At 48.7% G+C, this 20,929-nt stretch overlaps 4 protein-coding genes across 4 annotated transcripts; 2 read left to right on the top strand and 2 right to left on the bottom strand.

Moving 5' to 3' along the window:
- Positions 1 to 41: 41 nt before the first annotated feature.
- Positions 42 to 1,792, bottom strand: EURHEDRAFT_404557 (uncharacterized protein; the record flags this gene model as incomplete). Its single annotated transcript, XM_040780313.1, has 5 exons — positions 42 to 661; positions 716 to 898; positions 949 to 1,383; positions 1,435 to 1,642; positions 1,697 to 1,792. 5 exons carry the CDS (start codon positions 1,790 to 1,792, stop codon positions 42 to 44), a joined length of 1,542 nt encoding a protein of 513 aa, XP_040636785.1.
- A 7,304-nt stretch (positions 1,793 to 9,096) lies between these two features.
- EURHEDRAFT_460906 (ATP-binding cassette glutathione S-conjugate transporter YCF1) lies at positions 9,097 to 13,964 on the bottom strand (the record flags this gene model as incomplete). The annotated part of the gene is made up of 4 exons (XM_040784685.1): positions 9,097 to 9,351; positions 9,453 to 9,544; positions 9,612 to 13,584; positions 13,668 to 13,964. 4 exons carry the CDS (start codon positions 13,962 to 13,964, stop codon positions 9,097 to 9,099), a joined length of 4,617 nt encoding a protein of 1,538 aa, XP_040636784.1.
- A 2,299-nt stretch (positions 13,965 to 16,263) lies between these two features.
- EURHEDRAFT_461082 (putative C2H2 finger and ankyrin domain protein) lies at positions 16,264 to 18,274 on the top strand (the record flags this gene model as incomplete). The annotated part of the gene is made up of 2 exons (XM_040784697.1): positions 16,264 to 16,315; positions 16,371 to 18,274. The coding sequence occupies 2 exons, from the start codon at positions 16,264 to 16,266 to the stop codon at positions 18,272 to 18,274; spliced, it is 1,956 nt and encodes a 651-aa protein (XP_040636783.1).
- Positions 18,275 to 18,574: 300 nt separating this feature from the next.
- On the top strand, positions 18,575 to 20,834 carry EURHEDRAFT_379514 (FHA domain-containing serine/threonine-protein kinase; the record flags this gene model as incomplete). Its single annotated transcript, XM_040779184.1, has 5 exons — positions 18,575 to 18,705; positions 18,767 to 19,445; positions 19,497 to 19,543; positions 19,591 to 19,884; positions 19,934 to 20,834. 5 exons carry the CDS (start codon positions 18,575 to 18,577, stop codon positions 20,832 to 20,834), a joined length of 2,052 nt encoding a protein of 683 aa, XP_040636782.1.
- Between the last annotated feature and the right edge of the window lie 95 nt (positions 20,835 to 20,929).

The raw sequence follows: 20,929 nt of genomic DNA, 5'->3' as shown, positions 1-20,929 counted from the left end.
GCGCCCTTTTTTTTCCATTTTCTTTTTCGTCATGTCTATGTTTAGACATGGTGGGCAGGCATCATGTGGCTATGCGTAAGAGATCCAGGGTAGGCAGGAGCCTTGAGAGCCATGGGGTCCATGTGAGGTGTCCTCAAGCCGTGATGAGGAAGGTCCTGCGTAGGCATGGGCATCTGGTAAGGCATCGAGGGCGGTGCCACAGCCTGGGTGGTGGCGGCAGCGGTGCTGTAGTCAAAGAGGTTTTGGCGGCCAAAGGGAGATGTCCAGGGATCAAAGTGGTTTACTGGCGGCTGCACAGGCATGGAAGTTGGGCGATGCTCTTCAGGAGAGGAGAAGGAAGCGTGGCTCATGTAGTCAAAGGGCTGAGCTGGTGAGGTGGTAAAGTCGTCGGCGTAGCTCGAGGAGGGGGCGTAGTAGGAGCGGTCATGACGGACGGGCTCGCCAAAATTAAGAGAGTCCAAGGAGAAGAGGTGCTGATCCTGCATTGGGCGGCTGGCCATGGGCACGGGTTCGATTGCGGTAGGCATAGAGCTTGTCAGAGCTTCTTCGGCTTCGTCCTCCTCATCAGCTTCGAATTTCTCAGGCTCGCAGATCGAGTCGCTGTCCTTGTCAGTCTTGGGGCTGGTCTCTCGGCTCTTGATGAAGACAGTGGTGTTTCCGTCTGGATAAGAGTTAGAATCTTTTCGCCCATATCAATTCTGTAAGTGAAACATACCAACTTCGCCGCGCTCGTAGCGCTCTTCCAGTTTTCGCACCTTGAGCATCTCCTCCATCTCTTCAAGCTTCTCAGGGCCTCTGAGCGAGCGCTTAGAATCCTGTGCGACTTCCCTCAACTTCTCAGCGGTAATACCCCATCGACCAAGCTTGCGCATAATGTGGATCAAAAGTTGAAGACGTTCTGGTATAGTTAGCATGTGAACAACAGAAGCCAAAAGGTATGTAACTCACCCTCTTTCTTAAGGTGATCAGGCTCCTTGTGCTGAACACCAGCAGGCCACCAGTCAGGCTTTGTCTTCTCAGGGTCACCTTTCTGACCCGGAGGGGCACCAGCCGGGGGCTTGCCTCCATTGTAGGGGTGCTTGACCTGCTTGCGAGGCTCAATGAACTTGATAAAGGCCTTGGCGATCTGGCGACAGTTGATCTGCTGGAAGTGCTTCAACGCGCTCTCGTAGTAGGCAAGGACCTTCTCAGTGTCTCCAACTTCAAGACCAACCATGTCGGGGGTGGAGGGGGTCATCTCTTCGACAGGCTCGGGGAAGTAGTCTCCGTGCAGGTCGTGGGAAGCGCGGCGACGGCGAACTCGACGGGACTGAGCCAAGCCCTGCATTTCCTCGGGGCTGGCGTAGCCATAACCGAGAGGGGTTCCGCGGAAGGGAGAGGAGCCTGTGAAGGTCAGTAAGGAAGTTTTGAGTGACTGAGGTGGATGTCACATACGGCGCATCATAGGGCGTTGGTAGCCAATGCGACCACCGAGAATCTCCAAGAAATGTTCGCGCACTTCAGGAGTGAAGACTGTGCCACCCTGTTCTTGGATGGACGAAGACTCTGATGTACGAAGGCGGCCCATGTTGTCGAGGTAGACCATGGCGTAGTGGGCAAAGGGGAGATGGAACGAAGAGGGGCGCAGAGGAGGCATCATGGACTGGATAAGGCGTTAGTCTTGCTGTCCAGCTCCGCCATCAGATATAAGACTCACCGGAGCCGTGTCCCAGCTGGGAGCACATTCATCCTCGAGAGCAGACGAGGGCCGCTTGACGGCACTTGGCCCGGCAATAGGGGCGTTGACAACCATAGTTTCAGAGGGGTAATGAAGTAAGACAAGTGGGGTGAAGGCGAGATGTATCAAAGGATACTGTGATGTTCCGGAGAGTTGCACAAAAACGTGTCAGTGCAAAGAGGGCAATCGAGCTCGTCTGATCAAAACATAAAGATTGAGCTTGATGGTTCTGAAATGCCACGAGAACGGAGCGAACGTGGTCCTATTTCTAGGCGAACTTCGAGACCAAGAGGTCTGGACACGAGCACATTAGCCGGGGTCAGTTCCAATGCGAACGCCAGCGTGGAGGCGAGGAAAGGGAGGTGCAAACAGAAGCAGTCCAGAAACGAAGGCAAGTATCGTGTAGACAGGGGAGACTCCATCCGGAAGACCTCATCCGCTGTACATATCCGATGACAGCCAGTGACAGCACAAGACAGGTGGGGAGAAGACGGGGATTATTTGACATCAAGCATGAATAAAAAGAAAAAAAGGAAAAAAGAATATAGGATACTTACAAAAAGGAAATGAATGAATGAAAGACGGGAAAAGACAAACAAACAATCGGCCGTTATCAAGTCTGAATGCACCCGGGGAATCGGACGAGCTGTAAGCAACCGAGTGTTTCTTTGTTGCAAGAAGCGGATCTTATGCAGTGGGAAAAAGCAGTGATATAGTATAATAATAGCTATACTTATATCCCTGAAGTATCGGAGTAGATGTACTTATATCCTTGAAGTATCGAAGTAGATATACTTGGAATGCTGTAAATGTGATAATGTGAAAGGAAGGAAAGAAGCTGGGGAGATGGCGGTTTTTCAAATGACCTCAAAAGCCCTGATCGTTTTCTGACTGATAACGGGATTGGCGAAAGCTGGACAAAAGAACCAAAGCGTATTCCAGCGTATACAGAAGCAATGTCATGCTCTTGCTGTATCTGATTTCTCTGGACCCGTCAGCATGGATGATCCCTGAGTGCATCAGCCCGAAACATGCCCAGTGCATAAGAGCAAGTGGATTTGGTCAAAGGTGGAGGCAGGGAAAAGAAAAAAGAAAAAATTAATTATAATTTAAAAAAAAAAATTAAAAAATTAAAAAATAAAAAAAAAAATAAAAATTACCTATTAGTATCAAAAGTACCCGCAGATCGTTCGGACGAGATTCCTCTCTATCGACTGTGGGTTCGTTGGCGTTTGTTGAATGTTTACTTTTGCGGATGTCTGTTCTCTGCAGATTCCGAGGGGTCAGAGTTCTTACTCGAAGCATAAAAGATAGAGTTAAGGTGCAGTATCTAAGTCAGCCTACAGATTTAGAGTACTCTGTAGTTCTACTCTTCTATCTCAAAGTGCAGTGTACAGTGTACAGAGTACAGAGTGTAGTGTAGAGATTGTAGCTATAGCTACTATTCCCCGATCAGTAAGCACCGCGAATCCATATATCCAAAAACGAAAGCAACAAAAGTTCCTCGGAGATCCCGAATATTGTCGGGGTACTTCTGAGCGTACCTCGCGTACTGTGGTTCTGGCATTCTGTCACGGATCTCCTGTTCCATGATCTGCTGCTCAATTCATCCCCCAGTCCTGGAAGGCTATAAAACGCCAAATATTGAGGTTCGAAAGTCATGGAACTCAATTAATCGAATACAACGCAGTGGCAACACTCCCATATAATAAAACTGTAAGGTGTCCTGTCCGTAATAACACATAGCAAAAATATTCGATCAGATCTGGCCTTCCCGGGCTTGACTTGCCTTGCCGGACGATCATACGGGCAGGACAGTAGGCGGCGTGTGCCTGTCCATCAAGGCTTTGGATTGGTTGGAAAACCGCTTAATAGCCATTTATTATTGCCGCGCCGATAAAATCAATGCCATTCGGGACACCCGATCTCATGCTGTCCGATCGGAGATGCTCGGTGGACTTACAATACGTACTATGTTACCATCTCGGATTTTGATTGACGACACCAACCTACGACGGTTGGAAATAGTCTCGGATTAGACTTCTGTCAGTTGCCTTACGGCAGCTGTCAGCCTGACCGAAAAAGGAAATCGACCATACAAAAAGAGTTTACCGAAGACGAGGTTTTGGTTAAGCTGTTTGCTGTCAAAATCAAATCATTCCTTGGTCCCCGGAATGATTGTCGCTCCTTAGTATCATCATTCGTTGAGTTGGAGAAGTCTCTACGCGACGCAAATTAGTATGATCCTGTTATATTCCTTTTCGGGTAATCGTAAATTATGCCCCTTTTTTCTGGGATTCAAAATTTACGGCAGCATCTGACAATCTGAGCACTGGCATAGCCACTGCGGAGATTTCCGTGGATTCCATTTATATCGCTGACCAGATTTGTATTGTACCTACAGCACGATGCAGGTCCAACGTGCGATGATGAAGATGTAGGATATATATGTACACGATGCATTTATTCACACCGCGAAAGCAGTTCGCTTGTGTACATACTACAGGATCATATCAGCAGAGAATGCCTCGAGGAAGAACTACCAAAGTACCACCTGCATACGTATACACATATATTTCCGAATCAGTATATCTACAGCGACTCAAACACCGTATCCGTATTTGTAACCTGCATCAAATGTCGAACATCGAACACTTCAGCCAGAATTCCAAATCATTCCTTACCTCCTGAAACGAACCAAAGCTTCACCTCCTGACATCCGCGTCCCGGCTGTCATCCTGTCGCTTCAACTGACAGGAGTTTATCGAGCACATGACAGGCAGATCCGGAGAAGGAGGTGTGATGTGATGGACTAGTTTGGGCAGGCTAGCCTATTGCGGTATGTAAGTTGTAGTTCTACAGGTAATCTGGGTATATTCGGGGATATTCAAGGACTTGGTCGTTGATGTTTCGTATACTGTATTCGGTTAGATGGGGTTCGGCAGGGTGTACTAGCTTATCTTTGTACGGAGGATCGTAGTACTCCGTACTAGCTACTCCGTGCTCCTACAAATACATACAGCCTCGTACCCAAATCTCGCCCAAAATACTCCGTACAAACAAATAAAGCCTAGCCGCGGAATCCGTCCCGGCACCCCCCCCCCTCCTACTATATCCGGTAACTCCACCACGGTACTAACCGGGGTGTGCGCCAAGTACCACTATAAAGAGTTAACGGAAAAGTATTCCCCAGCATCCGGGTTCGTCTCAAGCCGTCTCCTGGAAAGGTGTTCACACGAGAGCCGATTGACTCGTGATTATTGGCGGACAGGCCGCGATCGGTAGCATCTAGGCTCGATCCGTTGACGTACGAGGACTTTTTTGCGTTTATTATTGGATATGAATGAAGTACGTCAATCTTCTCTAATATGGTAAGCGTCGGTTGGGAGTGAACCATGGCCCCGGTCGAGGGATTCCGGTGGTTGGAACAGAGCGTGACGATCTAGACTACGGCACTTGGTATATAGACAAAGTCTGTCAGAGGCATGTAGCAAGCTTAATCAAGTCTTCTTTCCCCCCTGGCACAAGTACTTTGTTCTACATAGTACTCCGTACTTCACCCGTCTTGCAACTATTTTATCGTGTTTTGTCCACAATTTCGCACTGATTACCGGATCGGGGACGCATACTCCAGTCTGGTGTCGCGCTAATCAATACTAAACTCTCAGCCAGCCTTATCGATCAGCAGACAGCGCATTTGTATCATCATGGTTTGCACTTGTGCTCCGTATGTGCTCCAGAGTCAGACTCAAACCATACCTCCTATTATCATGAGCACTCCTTACTCGTAGGCCACTTTCTTGCACTGGTTGATCTACCGGACGTGGATCATCCGAACGGGCCGGGCCTATGGGCGAGATTATATAGAGTGAGGTTGTATTGTCATTATGATGTTCGCCAGATTATTGTGCTCCCTTAAAATAATTAGGATGACAGTGCGTGATGAGTATGACTACCTGTAGACCACGCATAGTTCAGAATACCCAGTACACAGGCTTACTCCTACTCAATTCGAACACCACTGAATACCCTGATACACTGTAGAGACCATACTCGGGGCTTATCCACCTCAGCTTTAGCATAGTACTCCGTAGTATCCGTGAGTATTGCACTTACAAACTTCATTGCCAGCATATTAGCACCGTATATCGTATCTGTACGCCAATGCACGGAATTTGCCACCGGTCATTCCGGACCATTTAGGTTACGGGCACTGCCGACCCCACTATTTTATTTCCCTGTGTCCCTTAGCAGTTATCCCAGCAGGACGATGTTGACGTATCGACTATTAAACCTCCTAGAAACAAGCCCAGAGCATGTCATCAAAGTAGGTAAACTAAACTCCCAGCCAAGCACAAATGTAAATGTCCAGAAACGGAATTCTCAATGCAAATGACCTATCACAATCACCATGCATGGTTAAATGATTAGATGTCTCTGAGAATGCATGCATTGTGTGGATATGGATACCCCTCTCTGCCACCAGTACTTAAAAAAGAACAGAATTCCAAATCATAGCTTCAACCCCCACTGGCTGCCTTTTTTCCTCTTTGTCCTTGCTGCCTTTTTCTTTTTTTCTTTTTTTTTTTTTTTTTTGGACAAGACATTTGACATCTTGACACCCGTTGATGTTTTGTTTGTTTTTTCTCGGCCGTACACTAAACTTATTGAGGCTAGGTTGATTAGACGAATAGGGCTCACAAAACCATAGTTGGTCCACCGTGATCCAGTTCACAATTGCTTTTGTTAAACAGTCTTACTCAGAGTAGTATGGTGGTGCGGTGCTCTACAGTACAGTGCAGAGTATGACGCAGTATACAGTATTCAGCCAGTATCTTCATGTACGCTTTCCCTACAGTACACTAAGACCACCACGGAGATGTCACCAATTCAGTAAAGTTCGCCCCAGCCAGATCTACGAGCCTCATTCTTCCAGCCATGTCTTCAGTTGGATATTCAGAGTACAAGGTGGCTGGACTGGCCGGTGGCTAGTGCACTGCCAGTTGTCAAGATCAAAATGGTCCCTGCATTGAAAGCCATTCCAGATCCGCCAATCAAACCGCATACCTTTCGGGATAAGCCGCTGCCACGTCTTCCGGACCACGGTTAAGGCAGAGTTCATTTTACTGGCTATGGGGTTAAACGTAAAGTCAACACCCCCGGTTTGGGTATACTTTGGCGCGCGGAACCGGGAGAAAGCATATTATCGTGTGCTCGGATCTTGGGAACTGAGCTTCAGCTGGAACTTTATGGCGGAGATGTGTGAGAGGTAGAGATGGGGTCCCGGAAACCAGGTTATCCTTGTGTGTCGTGGAAGATCTGCGAATTTGTTTTTGAAGGTAGGTACTTGTGCTTATATGGGATATGGGATACCCTGGATACAGAGTACAAGGATAGAATTCAGGTTACTGGATATAGCTACCTTGTACTTATCCGGAATACGGCGTTAGCATCAATAGCAAAAGCACCGACGCAAACAAACACCCCCTTAGCAGTACACGAACCATCCTGCAAGGGACATCGATAACACTTGTATATCGATCAATAGCTTCATCATCAACAACAACCACATCAGCGGCATAATTAACCGAGCCGCTCCATGTCAACAAATACTCAACTCAAACATAAAATCTGCACATCATCTTCCCCGTACCGTGTAACCGTACCCATGCCCCATATCCGACAAAGTTTATACTCCATATGCCGTTGTCAATGCTTTTCTTCCCACCCACAAACCGGAGGAAAGGTACCAAATAAACTCCCGCCAAACTCTATTCCATCCGTCCAAATCTTCCGACTAATCACACCCCAGAGAAATATACATATCTCTCTGCACGGACGAAGGTATATCAAAGCAACATACGTACATGTACTTCTACATCTCCGTCCTTGTGCATTTCGATGGTTTACATATCACCCGAGACGACCCGTTTGCTTTGCTTCAGTTAGACCACATCCCGGCCCAGGCCTCTACCAACTGCAGTAAGAGGTACAGTAGCTAAAGCTAAAGCTGGAGGTGCGGCCATCCCATCGTTATACCACCGCCATTCGTTTCTCGTCGCCCGCTGTTCGCCCCCATCTGTCTCCATCTGTTCGTGCTGGGGTATAGTTTCCGGACGGCCCGGATGCATGGACATCTGCCGAACTTGTATCTACATATCTCCTAGGATACAACTCACGAGGAGGATCTAGATGGCTAGACCTGTTGGCCACTGGCTCGTCGTTGACCTTGCATCGTAGTGCAAAGTCAAAACAAAACGACTTCGTAGCGTGCGTCGCGTTGAGCATTGAACATCGTACTTGTGTCTAAGCTTGAGTGTGCATCGGCTGGACGGATGGTAGATCAATCGTGGCTAGATGCAACACCATGGATCATGGACTCGAATTCTGGTCGATACCACGTCATGTCATACCGGTGTCGATTGGGATATCGACGCGACGCGATGCTGTGCGGTGCGGTAAAACATAAGTACCTCTGGCGAAGCCGTGAGCAAAGCACTGGCAGGCGTTTGTCTGTATACGAACTCGAACCGAACTGCTACAGTTCCCACACCGCTACTATGAGATCTGTCAAGTCGGCTGTCCGTGCTCTGCAGAACCTCCAGAACCGAGCAGAGCCATTTTTATCCAGTATTTTGTGCTGAAGGATTAAAGCTCTGGAGAAACGAGCAGGACTGAAGCTAGGGTATCCTTGTCAGTGCAGACTGTCGGATGTATTGAGGAGCATTCCGGCGGTTGGGTGATTGTGTGTTTGTATGTATGTGGGGACGATCAAACAAGCGATACGATCGATAGCCGATTGATTCTAACGATGTGATACAATTCATTCTACATGATTCTATGCTGTGCTGGTATGGAGACTCCGTTATCGGGATCAAAGGGTTATGAACAAATGCCAACTTTTTTTTTCATCTTGCTTGCAACATAACCAAAAAAAAAAAAACAATGAAAATAAAAGGAATAACGACAGTGACTATGAATATGTACTCCGTTTCCGTACATGGTATGTACTTGCCGAATCTTACCTCCGGTCCATGTCCATCGCCTGTAGTCCAGCCACGCGTCAAGGGATCGGGAATCGCTTTCTTTTTGCCCTTTGCCTCGCCCATGCGCCCAAAGCCCAGTCCAGCTAGCTAGCCACTGATGATGTCCACACAGCGCTACCGCCACCTGAGCATCGCAGACAAAAAAAACCAATCGCCAATGGATTGCTTCCTCGAGTCAGGGATCGATCCGCATAGACGTAATCCCGCTTTCCCCGAGCCACTCACACGGGGGAGATCCAAGATTTCTTTTTCGATCCGTGGAGACTCCGATGCAAATTGAACCACACAAGCCGATTTCCCCTCTTTTGCAATATTAATTAATCAATCCATGAATCATTGCAGAATCGCGATTCCGTCGTTATCCAGTAATCCGGCTTCCTTGGCCAAGTCGTAGAATTTCCCGCGCTGCTTGACGAGTCCCGCGGGTGTGTCGAACTCGGCGACTCGTCCCTGGTCCAGGACAATGATTCGATCGGAATCAATGATCGTGTTGATACGGTGCGCGATCGTGATGATAGTGCGGTCCGAGAAGACGCTGCTGCGCAAAGTCTGTTGCAGAAGTGCGTCCGTTTCCACATCGACAGCCGCCTAAATTATCCGTTAGTCGTCGGAATTTAACGCGATATGCCCGAAGGCACTAAAGAAAAACAAAAAAAAAAAAAAAAAAAAAAGAAAAAGCAACGACTTACTGTCGCCTCATCCAAAACCAGAATATTGCTCGGTGTTAACAACGCTCTAGCAAGCGAAACTAGCTGACGCTGGCCTTGGCTCAGATTCGATCCTATCATACGTTAGAACACAGATTTGCCGGGAACAGGGGCATTAGGGGGTCATCGGGTCACACTTACCTCCTTCCTGAATCCGGGCATCCAATTGTCCTTCCATACTCGCGATGTGGTCCTTCAGTCTAGCATGTTCCAGGACACTCCAGAGCTCCATGTCCCCATGCGCATGTCGCGGGTCGAGGTTGTCTCTTAAGGTACCCTCGAACATAGCTGGATCCTGAGGAATAATCGCGAGGCGACCGCGTAGATCGAATAAACCAATCTTAGATATGTCCAAACCATCAATCTTGATACTCCCATTGTCCGGCTCGATAATCCGGAAAAGTGCCAGAGTAAGAGAACTCTTTCCAGCACCTGTGCGACCAACAACACCAATCTTTTCGTGAGGCTTGATGTCGAGGCTGATATCCTTGAGCACCAGGTCAAGTCCCGGTCGGTAACGCGTGCTGTAGTTGTTGAAGGATACCGCGCCCTGTCCTGGCCAACCGATGGCCGGTCGGTTCTTGAACATGACATCCGGTGCTTCGCTGGGAAGTTCGGCATACTCGAGAACACGCTCGACGGAGACAATGTTGGTTTCCACCTCCACCGTCTGGCGAACGATCCAGTTGAGAGACTGAGTAATCTGCAGAGCGTACGACATGGCCAAACCGACCATACCCGCAGACAAACCACTGCGGCTCGCGACGGACACAATGGAGAGCAGAGCAGACGACAGAATGACCATAGACCCAATGAATTCGAGTCGCACGGCCAGCCATCTGTTCACGCAAACCGACGGGAAGTAGGCACGGAGGTTGGCATCCATGCGCCATTCGTTTTCAAGTGTGAATCGGTCCTCTTGCTTGTATGCCCGGATGGTCGAAACTCCGCCCAGAGACTCCTGGAAGTGCGCGTAGATCGGACTCCGGCTAACGCTGTCCAGTCGCTTCAACTCGCGAGATGTCCTCAGGTAGTATTTCTGATAGCTGAGATAGACGTAGCCCAAGGGGAGAACAACCAGGAGGAACGCTGGGGTCGAAGAAGAAATGACAATCATAGTAAAGAGGGCTTTGGCAGAATTTCCGAACAGCATGTTGAACGTACGAGCAAGGACTTCGTCAATACGATAGATGTCACTAGAAAACCGGTTGAGAATCCGTCCAGAAGGCGTCGTCTCGAAGAAACTCATGGGAGAACGGAAGATTGAGAATGCCATTCGTTCATGCATCTTTCGCGAAGCCTCAATCGAACAGAAGATCCAGAGAATCAAGTTCTGGAAAATGACCAACAGAGACGAACCCAGTCCGAAAGCCAAGTACACACCAATGAACTTGCCCACGCCCGCGTTGTTGCCTTGCCTCTCACTCGATTCGGAAAAGTACTTCAACCAGTAACTACCAGCAACCTGGCAGGTCTGCCCAGCCAAAAGAGCCAAGAGGTAAAATCCGACCGCGATGACATTGCTGTTCTTGGCATATTCGAGATAGACATCCCAGCTGACTTTGCCCTGCTGCGAGGTTTCCTGGGTCTGCTTGCTCTTAAGGGCATTTTCTTCGTCGGCCACCTTGCGCTGTGGACCGTGCCAGCTTGCCGTACTAGCCCGACGTAGAGTGACAGTGCTTTGCCTCCGAGCCTGACCACCGGACCTGATAGGGACCAGATTACCAACTTCTCCTTCGACCTCATCTGCATCTGAAACTTCAGAGTCAGGGTTGTCAATCACCGTGGCGGAATCCGAGCTCTCAGGACTAGCAAGGTTGCTGCCTTCACCTTCATCATCCGAATCGTTCATGGTCGTGCGGACAAGGTTTGCAATTTCACCCTTCATTGCCAGCAGCTGCTCATATGTTCCCTTCTCAACCAGGGTCTTGTCACGCAACAGACCAATGAAGTCAGAAGCCTTGAGAACCGGAATAGAATTTGTAGCCAGAATTCGCGTTTTGCTGCTGAGGATACCATCCTTACCAAGGACCCGGTTAATCAGATGGCGACCGACATGTTGGTCAACCGCAGACAAGATATCATCGAGAATGTAGATATCCGCACGAGCATAAACCGCCCTTGCAAGGGACAACCGGGCCTTTTGTCCACCGGAGAGCGAAATACCACGTTCTCCAACTTCTGTCTGGTCACCGTCGGGGATGTTCTTGAAATCGTCGAGCAAAGCACAAGCCTCCACAGTAAGGTCGTAGAACTCAGGATCCCATCGGTGTCCGAACACGATGTTTTCACGGACAGTGGCGTTCATCACCCACGGTGATTGTGCGACATAAGCAATGCGGCCTCGGACGACAACCTCGCCTTCCAACTTCCATAGATCACCGATGATCGACTGTAGCAGAGAAGACTTTCCAGAACCAACCCGACCAACAATACAACTAAGTTCACCCTTGCGAGCGCTGAAGTCGATGTTGTCAATGACAGGAACTTGCTGGTATCTGTCCCAGGTAAAAGAAGCGTCACGAATCCGGACCGATTCATCACCAACGTGCGACACAGGGTCCTCAAAAGTTACAGCATCCGGCTGCAGTTCTTCGGCCGTGAAGTAATCAGTCAAGCGCTTGACGGCCACCGAAGCTTCAATAATCGATGTGATAACAATTGGCAGAATGGAAAGCGGGAAAGTGAGAATGTTGAATAGCGTCAAAGCAGGGAACACCACATCCGTACTCAACGGTTGATCTCTGGTCAAAACAAAAACCGTAAAGGTAGAGCACGACACGAGGAATGGGGTGGATTGCCAGGAGAAGTTAGCAATCGCCTGCGTCGCACCGATTTTGCGAAGAGTGTTCAGTTCCAAGTCGTTTCGAATATGGCTGAGTTTGTTCATGAAAGCGGTGTTCCACGCATAAAGCTTGATGCTCTTGATGTTGTTCAGGATCTCTGTCATCAACCGCGATCGCATATCCTTGTTCTTCATCTGCGAGATTTGGAGTTTCTTCATCATTCGGGCAATCGTGCCGTTCAAAGGAATCATAAGAATCATGACACCAATACCGGCGAACATACTATACCCAACTAGCTTATAGAGCGAAACCATACATAAGACGATTTGAAATGGTGCCGACCAGAGCTGCGCGCCAAATTGCGTCAGGTCAGACAAGCGTTGCTGGTCAACAGCCATGTGGTTTACAATGTCGCCAGAAGTTTTGGATGCACGGCCTTCGCTCGACAGCTTCAAGGACTTGGAGTAGATCATGGCTGTCAGCGACGACTTGACCCGCATACCGGTGTCGAAAGCTCTCTGGAAGTATTGGTGAAGGCACAGGGTCTGCCCGATTGAAACTAGGAACATGGCGAGAGCAATCGCAATACCTTGGATGACCGGCTGAGGCTCATCTGTCCGATATGAGTCGATGAAGCTAATCAGAACCCGCAGAAGCTGGGGTTGAACGAAGGCAAGGAGATCGCTTCCGCACTTGATGATGGCACCGCGGAAATAGGAGCCACCAAATGACTTGAATAGCGCGAGCCACAAAGACGGCTTTTTCTTCTTCAGCTCTTGCTGCCAGCTCTCCTCCAAAGTGTTCAGGGTCACGGAAGTTGTGTCTCGCCGGCGCAGAGTCCAAAGATCATCTTGAGTAAGGTAGTTCTTATAGCCATATTTCATCATCGGGGTCAACCAGCTGAAGGTCAGGACGGAGAAAATATCCGCATATTCATAGGGACATTCATCCTCCTCGCCCAACGCCTCGTAGGCACTCTGCTTCTTGGGAACAAAGTACTCCAGCACAAACTCCAGTATAGCCAGTCCTAAGCTCACATTGAATGTGACAAAGTACGGGATGCGATTCTTGTAAGCCTGTCGGGAGACGAGCGATCGTAATTTGATAGCGTACGCGATTATGAAGAAAACCCAGTAGAACAGAACAACTGCGTTCGGCTGCCGACTGCGCCAGTGTTCAAAGTATTGTACCGCGAAGATCACACCCAGCGATGCGAGCGTAACGATCGAGCTCCAGAAACGAAAGTCGGCCCACCAGTTATTCGGATAAGTTTCGACTTGAAGTGCGGCTTGAAGCGCCGTCGCGATAATCAATGCGCCCAACACGACCTGAATAAGAAATTTGTGCGTTAGCCATGCCACTCCTCAAAGCACTTTGAAATGTATCCAAAGCAGTGTGACCTGCGACTCACTAGTTTAGCGTAGAAATGCCAGTTTTTCGATATTGGCTGAGGAACGCGCTTCTTCAGCAGGAACCATATAGCACCAGTACCCATAAACAACCCCCATGCTGCAACAATAGCTACACCAGCATCGAGAAAACACGGTGTCAGATCAAATCTGAAGGGGCTCATGGGACCCCAACCCTCGACATCGCCGCAAAAAGCCTGTCGATGCTGGGGTTGGAATACCGCCTCGGGACTGGAAGATAACGGAGACGATCCCGGGACGGAATTCCCTAGGATCGCCTGGGAATTGCCATCAAGCATCTTTCGTAAAAGAACGTCCCCAGATCCTAAATCCGTGGTCCTCCTTCTTTTCACAGCAAAATAGGAACAGGAAGAAATGAATTTGAAAAGTCGCGGAGGCAAAGGACGTAAGCCGCAAGCGGTTACTAAGAAGAGAGCGGAATCGAAGCCCGGGGTTAAGATCGCCGTAGCTCCGATATGCTGACTAACGAAGTAGAGGTGAAGCTTTTTTTACTGCCGACGAAGATTATTTATTTGGAAGCTGAATGGATGGCTAACTATTTTATTTCATTTACAGTGCGTTGTATTCTGTACTTTCTACACCTCTTTCCTCTATAAATGCCCCAGAAACACTTGTTTCCAGCCAAGGCTTCGTCCGAGAATAGTGGGACCCGATCAACGTCACATGATGTCTACTGTGGCATGGAGGATATTCATTTTGGCGGTAAGCGAGTCAGTCCGACCATATGAGATACTATCTATTAAGAGTAGCAGTCGTTGTGTTATTGTCGCTATATTTGACCAAACAACAGATTAGATCTCAGAGTACCAATTATCCCCAAGTAGCAAGCATCAAAGTGCCCAGCTGCGGGCGATATATCGTCACCAACCACAGTCGGCCGGGTTCCGGCTTTAACTCATCTATTTGCTCTCGACATTGTCATATATGGCCCTATATACATATATACCTTACCAGGGCAGGCTCTATTAATGGATCGTTACGGGCCTCATTCATGAGACCGCAGGACTAGACTAGCCGGAAATTACACAGCCAGGGAGCCCCTTCAGAAGGCTTCCATTTGCTGTTGCTTGAATTCAGTCTCCACAAATTATGACTGGCCCGATACTGCGGGGCGCATGGGCACTACTCCAAAAGAAAGAGAGCGATTTGCTGATGTGTGTCAAACATTCCAAGATAGCTTCTTTGTTTTCCAGGTCAGGTACTTCCATTCCCGTATGAAGTCTCTTCGGAATTTTCTTAAGTACAACAGGTGTATTGCTTCCTCTTCTCGGACAGTTGGACGAGCGAGAACAAGCGAACGCACACGGTCGAAGCTGGTTCGTCGCCTACATAGCAGGATCTCCTGACAATATTGTAGCCAGACCCAGAGAGATATCGGAGAGACGGCAAATAGAACCAAGCCATAAACTGACCAGACTCACAAGAAGGGTGGCCGTCTATATAGTCACCATTCACGTACTCGAATTAGATGGTATCGGGGCATTGCTACCATAGTCTACAAAAGCAAGAGACTCGAAAGTTGATAACATTCCCTCCGGTGCGGTGAAGGGAGGCATGCTTCAACATAGCCCCGGAAAACCTGACTTCCATATAAATGTGAAGTCTAAACGAGGGGCACAAAGATTGTGCAGTTGGGACAGGAGAATGGCAACGAACGCATAAGCATTTCCATTTTAGAGAGCTTTCTTCCACGCAAAAGCGTTTAGAAAGCTAGTTCCATCAGCAATGGCCTGGGATCGCGCCAAAACATCCTTGAACTCGTCATAGGAAACGATCTGTCTGTCTGTATTATATGCACCAAGTTTCTTGTCGTCAGTCCACCAACCGTGCTTTTCGGTGGATCGCAGGTCAACCCGCTTAATGTTTCAAGCCACTTCTGGACTCCGCAGGATGGGTCTCAACAACTGCAGGATGCGCTTCAGAGGGACCTTGCACCAGTTCCATGGGATCGAGAGGTAGAGGAATCGCTGAGCGTACGTGTTGAAAACTCTAGATATCAACGAGGCAGAAAGCAGGTCATTTAACTTGAGAAGATCGAAGACGCATAGCCAGCAGTCACTAAATAATGAGATAGGTCTGCGTACTTATTGATTTATGTTCTCGTAGCATCAGTTCCAGCTTATCCCGACTTAACATCACCATGTTGGTACATATATATCGAAGTTGTGGTTTCATGAGAGATAATTCCTGAAGTGTATAGCGGGAAGGCCGATAAGAGAAGAAACACATTAGACAGAGTCCATAACTGTATAGGTAGGAAAACAGCTGCCTCCAGATGTTGGTCTCATCTATATCTGTCCCAAAAGGGTTAGTGGTTAATGCCTGCCCTAAGCAAGAAGACACCATCACGACAATTCGATTTTTCTTGTTAGGATACTGTAGATTAGGCCGTAGTTATTTCATCCATCAATCTGATTTTCTCTTTCTTTTCTTCTTTTTTCTCTTGGAAGAATTTGTTCTACAGTGCGAGTCTGCCTTACGTGAAGGCGGTAAGTCTTGCTGAGGGGCGTTGCCGCATTTCTTGTTTGGAGTCATGTTCCTTCGTCATCAACAATTTGCTAGCTTGACAACGTCGCAATGGATGCAGGCGCAGTATCTGCTGAAGATCTCCTGAAGAGACCATTATACGGTTAGTGTGCGCCATCGATTTTCACTACCAGAAGTTCTATTGTTAACTTTCGCAGTTTATGATCTCCCGCCGCAAATACTCTCAACCTTAAGCGCCAAAAACCAGAACCAAGCCGTCGCCGTACCAAGTGATGGCGAGGAAGAAGTCCAAGACGCAAGCGAAACAGCAGAACAAGAACACGCTGTCGCAACCGCCTCGTCATGCGCCCTTTGCAAAGTATCCTTCTCCAACGTGCAGGAACAACGAGACCACGTCCGATCGGATCACCACCGGTATAACCTCAAGGCACAACTACGCGGCACCCCGACTTATGACGAGACACAGTTCACCAAGGCGGTTGGGGAGTTGGACGAATCTATATCTGGATCTGAGTCGTCATCGGAAGAGGACGAGGGAGATGCGTCACAGCCGACACTCACTGCTCTGCTGAAAAAGCAAGCTAAGATCTCGCAAGCAAACGATGAAGAGGAGGTATCATCGAAAAAGCAGAATGCTGGGAAACATCCTTTGTTGTGGTTTTCGAGCTCCGCTTTGCCTTCAAACACGTCGCTGGGTATCTACAGAGCTCTGTTCAGTGACATTGAGCAAGACGAGCCTACATATCTCGCCGATTCGCTACGAAAAAAGCAGTTGCACCCAATCAGATCACAGCGTAATAACGGGCCTGCTGTAGAAGCCCCCGTGACTCAGTCGAAACCCAGTCCTCATATCTTCATGTGCATGATCGGTGGTGGTCATTGTGCGGCGATGCTGGTTTCTTTAGCACCAGAGATTCATCGCAGACAAGGTGGCATAGAAGACAGGCAAGCGCGCGTGATTGCGCACAAGTCGTTCCATCGTTATACCACGCGACGGAAGCAGGGTGGATCGCAGTCGGCTAGCGACGCTTCAAGAGGCGCCGCACATTCAGCAGGTTCCAGCTTACGACGTTATAATGAAGCTGCACTTGAGAAGGAGGTCAGAGAACTATTCAAAGACTGGAAACAAATGATAGACGATTCTCAGTTTCTGTTCATCAGGGCTACTGGAAGTACGAACCGGAGGATCCTGTTTGGGCAGTACGAAGGTCAATTCTTGAAACATAACGACGCAAGAATAAGAGGTTTCCCATTCAGTACCCGCAGAGCTACACAGGCCGAGCTTCTGCGATGCTTCAAAGAACTCACTCGCGTCAAAGTGAGCCAGGTTGACGAAGCAGCACTCGCTGCGGCCGAGGCGAAACAACGCCAAGAAGAAGCAGCGAAACAGCAAGCACCACGTCAACAGCAACCAGAAAAACCAAAAATATCTAAAGAAGATGAAGAAGCGCTTCTTCACACGACACAGATTCAAGCGTTCATCCGTCGTTCCAAAATTCCAGCTCTAATGTCCTACATTTCCAGCAACTCTATACTTCCCTCTTTCACCTTCAAACCGTCTGATCTGCAACAGAATTTCAGGTGTCCTACGCCACTTCATCTCGCAGCAAACCTCAGCTCACACTCGGTTGTCCTGGCACTTCTTACGAAAGCAAATGCAGACCCAACGGCCGCGAACGATGAAGGAAAAACACCGTTCGAACTTGCAGGAGACCGCGCCACCCGTGATGCTTTTCGTATTGCGCGTCACGAACTGGGAGAATCCAAGTGGAATTGGGATGCCGCCAAGGTTCCCTCAGCGATCTCCAAATCCGACGCAGACAGCCGAGCAGAACGAGAGCGCAAGTCCGCTGAAGAGGAAGAATCGAACAGACGCAAAGCAGAATTGGACCGTTTAAAAAAGGAGGAAGCAGAGAGGGCAGCGCAGACAGAGCAACGGAAGAATGCTGGTGGTCGGACATTGGGAGCATTGGAGAAGACGCCTGCTGAGAAACGGGAAGAGGAGATGCGGGGGATGACACCGGAGATGAGGATGAGGTTGGAAAGAGAGCGTCGTGCGAGAGCAGCTGAGGAGCGGTTTCGAAGGATGCAAGGGAACTGAGGTTGCAGCAATGTAGATGTCTTTGGTTGCTTTATGATATGCCCTGATGATCATGCTTCATGAAAACTTGCTAGACCTTGAGAGTAATAGAGTGTATATAATACTTTTTGGGTGTTATATGGCGGACTCGCTTTAGCGTCAGTTAGGGTCCCGTGATCACTTGAATCAGACGAGTTCGTCGCAGCGCGACGAACCTAACGCGTAACAGCCATTACCATCGCTATCATATATCCTTCTTCAATTCTTAGCACTGATATATTTTGCCGTATGGATTTATCTCTGTGACCCCAATGACTCGAAATGCCTTTTTCAACCGAGGGCAACACTGTAGGCATCTTGGCCAGATGGGACCCGCGAACAGGACAAACCAGTCACTCAAGAAGCATCGACAGCAACGAAGAAGTCTACGTTGGTCGTGATAGCAAGCGATGGTAACCCCTCATCCGACTCAATTCGATGCATCCAACACTAACTTTCCATTGTACCGTATAGTCAATATGTCATCGACGACCCTTTCATATCGAACAAGCACTTACGCATATACACCATCCTCTTCGATCGCGAGAACCCAGGTGAAGTGGCTCCTTTGGTATATGTTCAGGACCACTCAATGAATGGCACAATGTGGAACGATTATCGAATGGGTGAAGGGAGTGGCAGTTTTCTGCTAAGCCATGGGGATAAGTTGAGATTGACGCTGGATATTCACCTCATTTTTCTTCGTGAGGAGTATAAGGAGGATCAGTGGTTTGATATGTTGCAGAAGGTTGAGATGAAGGTGGGCATCTACGTATTGCTTGTTTTCCTGGAGCGATGTATGTGCTCACCAAGATCCAAGGTATTCCAGGAGCAATACGTCATCACACCGCGCAAACTAGGTTCCGGGGCCTACGGACGGGTCCATATGGCATACAAAAAGGACAATGGCCAGCAGCTTGCGTGTAAGGTCGTCGACCTTCGAGCCATGAGGGATAGGGCTACGAAGGAGATCGAAGAACAGAAGTCGAAGTTCTTCAGGAACAAGTGGCAGGCGTCCATGGTAAATAACAACAACGACAAGCGTGCGGATGTCATTGCCATTCGTGGACTGGAGAACTATCTTTCGAAGAAGGTCCAGGAGAAGCTGGATATCTATCACCGCGAGGCTAAAGTTCTGGAGAACCTGAGCCATGTAAGTGGTGCATGGGTGATACTGACTACATGGTGTACTAACACTGGATAGCCTAATATTATCAGCGTGGAGAAGGTAATAAGGTCCAGCAATACCATGTAAGTAGATCAGAACCAGTCTCGTATGCCAAACTAAGACCGGGCAGTTATCTCTTCCAAGATCTCATCACAGCAGGCGACTTGTTCTCCTTTATTCAGTATAAAGGAGGGAAACTAGGTGACATCGAGTCTGCTGTTGTGGTCCGACAAGTGCTCATGGCCCTGGACTACCTCCATGACCGCGATATCGTGCATCGCGATCTCAAACCGGACAATATCCTCATGACATCCCTCGCGGATGGGGGTCGTGTGATCCTCACGGATTTTGGATGTGCCAGACTCGTGAAGCCTATGATAGAGCGGATGTCGACGATGATTGGCACATTTGAATACAGTGCTCCGTGAGTAGACGAGTCATCCGTGCAGGAATCAACTAATATGATGCTTCAGGGAAGTCCTCCAATCCAACCAGAAAGGCTATACGAAGGCCGTAGACCTCTGGTCCCTGGGCTGTGTCACGGCCATCCTCCTCACAGGCGACTCTCCCTTCCGAGACCCAGGAAATTTGGACCAGGCACAACTGCCTCAGAATGGCGACTTTGTAAGGCTCGAACAAGATATGGAGTGGCACCATGTCGGAACGCGTGCGAGAGACTTTGTCCGCCAACTACTTGTACTCGACGAGATGAAGCGGATGACAGTGAAGCATGCGCTACGCCACTCATGGTTCACGAACCGAGCCCACAAGCGTGAGTTTGAAGCCCTGTATAGGAGATCGATCAAAGACTGGAAGCCTCGAGTACATCAAGGGCCGTTGATGGTTGATTTGTGCAGCCTTATTGAGATTCGCAAGACTCGCGAGTTGCACCAGGCTAGTGCGGTTGATGCATGTATGGAGAGAAGAGGCCAATTATCTCATCCGTTAACTTCATTCTCTGAGAATCCCTCACAATGTTCTTTGTCCTCCGGAAGCGCGACTGATTGTGAACGCCCGGTCTCTCCTACTCTGTCAGATCCGGATCTACCAACGCATAACAGGGCCAGAGATGAAAGTTTTGAATTAGGCGAGTCATTTTATTGTCATCAGAAGCAAAAACTAGGCATGGGATTCAGTGCGCAGGGCGACATTCCCAATCCACCTACACACATAACCACGGGAAAGAACGGAAAACAAATCCCGTTGCCCTTTACAAGCGATACATACCCGATCCCCATCAAGAAGCGAGCTAGAGACCCGTGGGAAGTACCTGAAGACGAAGTGTATGAAGAAGTCAGCAATGCGATGACTGGGAAGCGTCAACATGTTGCTTATGGATCCAGTGTCTTCCCGAAAGCTGCGCAATGGACCTAAGCGAGATGTCCAGACCCATCTATTATGTCACTACTTAGAATGCCAATCAATTTATGGAGATGTCTATGAGTGATTTAGCGATTGTGTACGAATAC

This window comes from Aspergillus ruber (genome assembly GCF_000600275.1).
Source record: "Aspergillus ruber CBS 135680 unplaced genomic scaffold scaffold00023, whole genome shotgun sequence".
Taxonomy (NCBI): Eukaryota; Fungi; Ascomycota; class Eurotiomycetes; order Eurotiales; family Aspergillaceae; genus Aspergillus; species Aspergillus ruber.
This window is presented reverse-complemented; position numbering and strand designations above follow the sequence as displayed.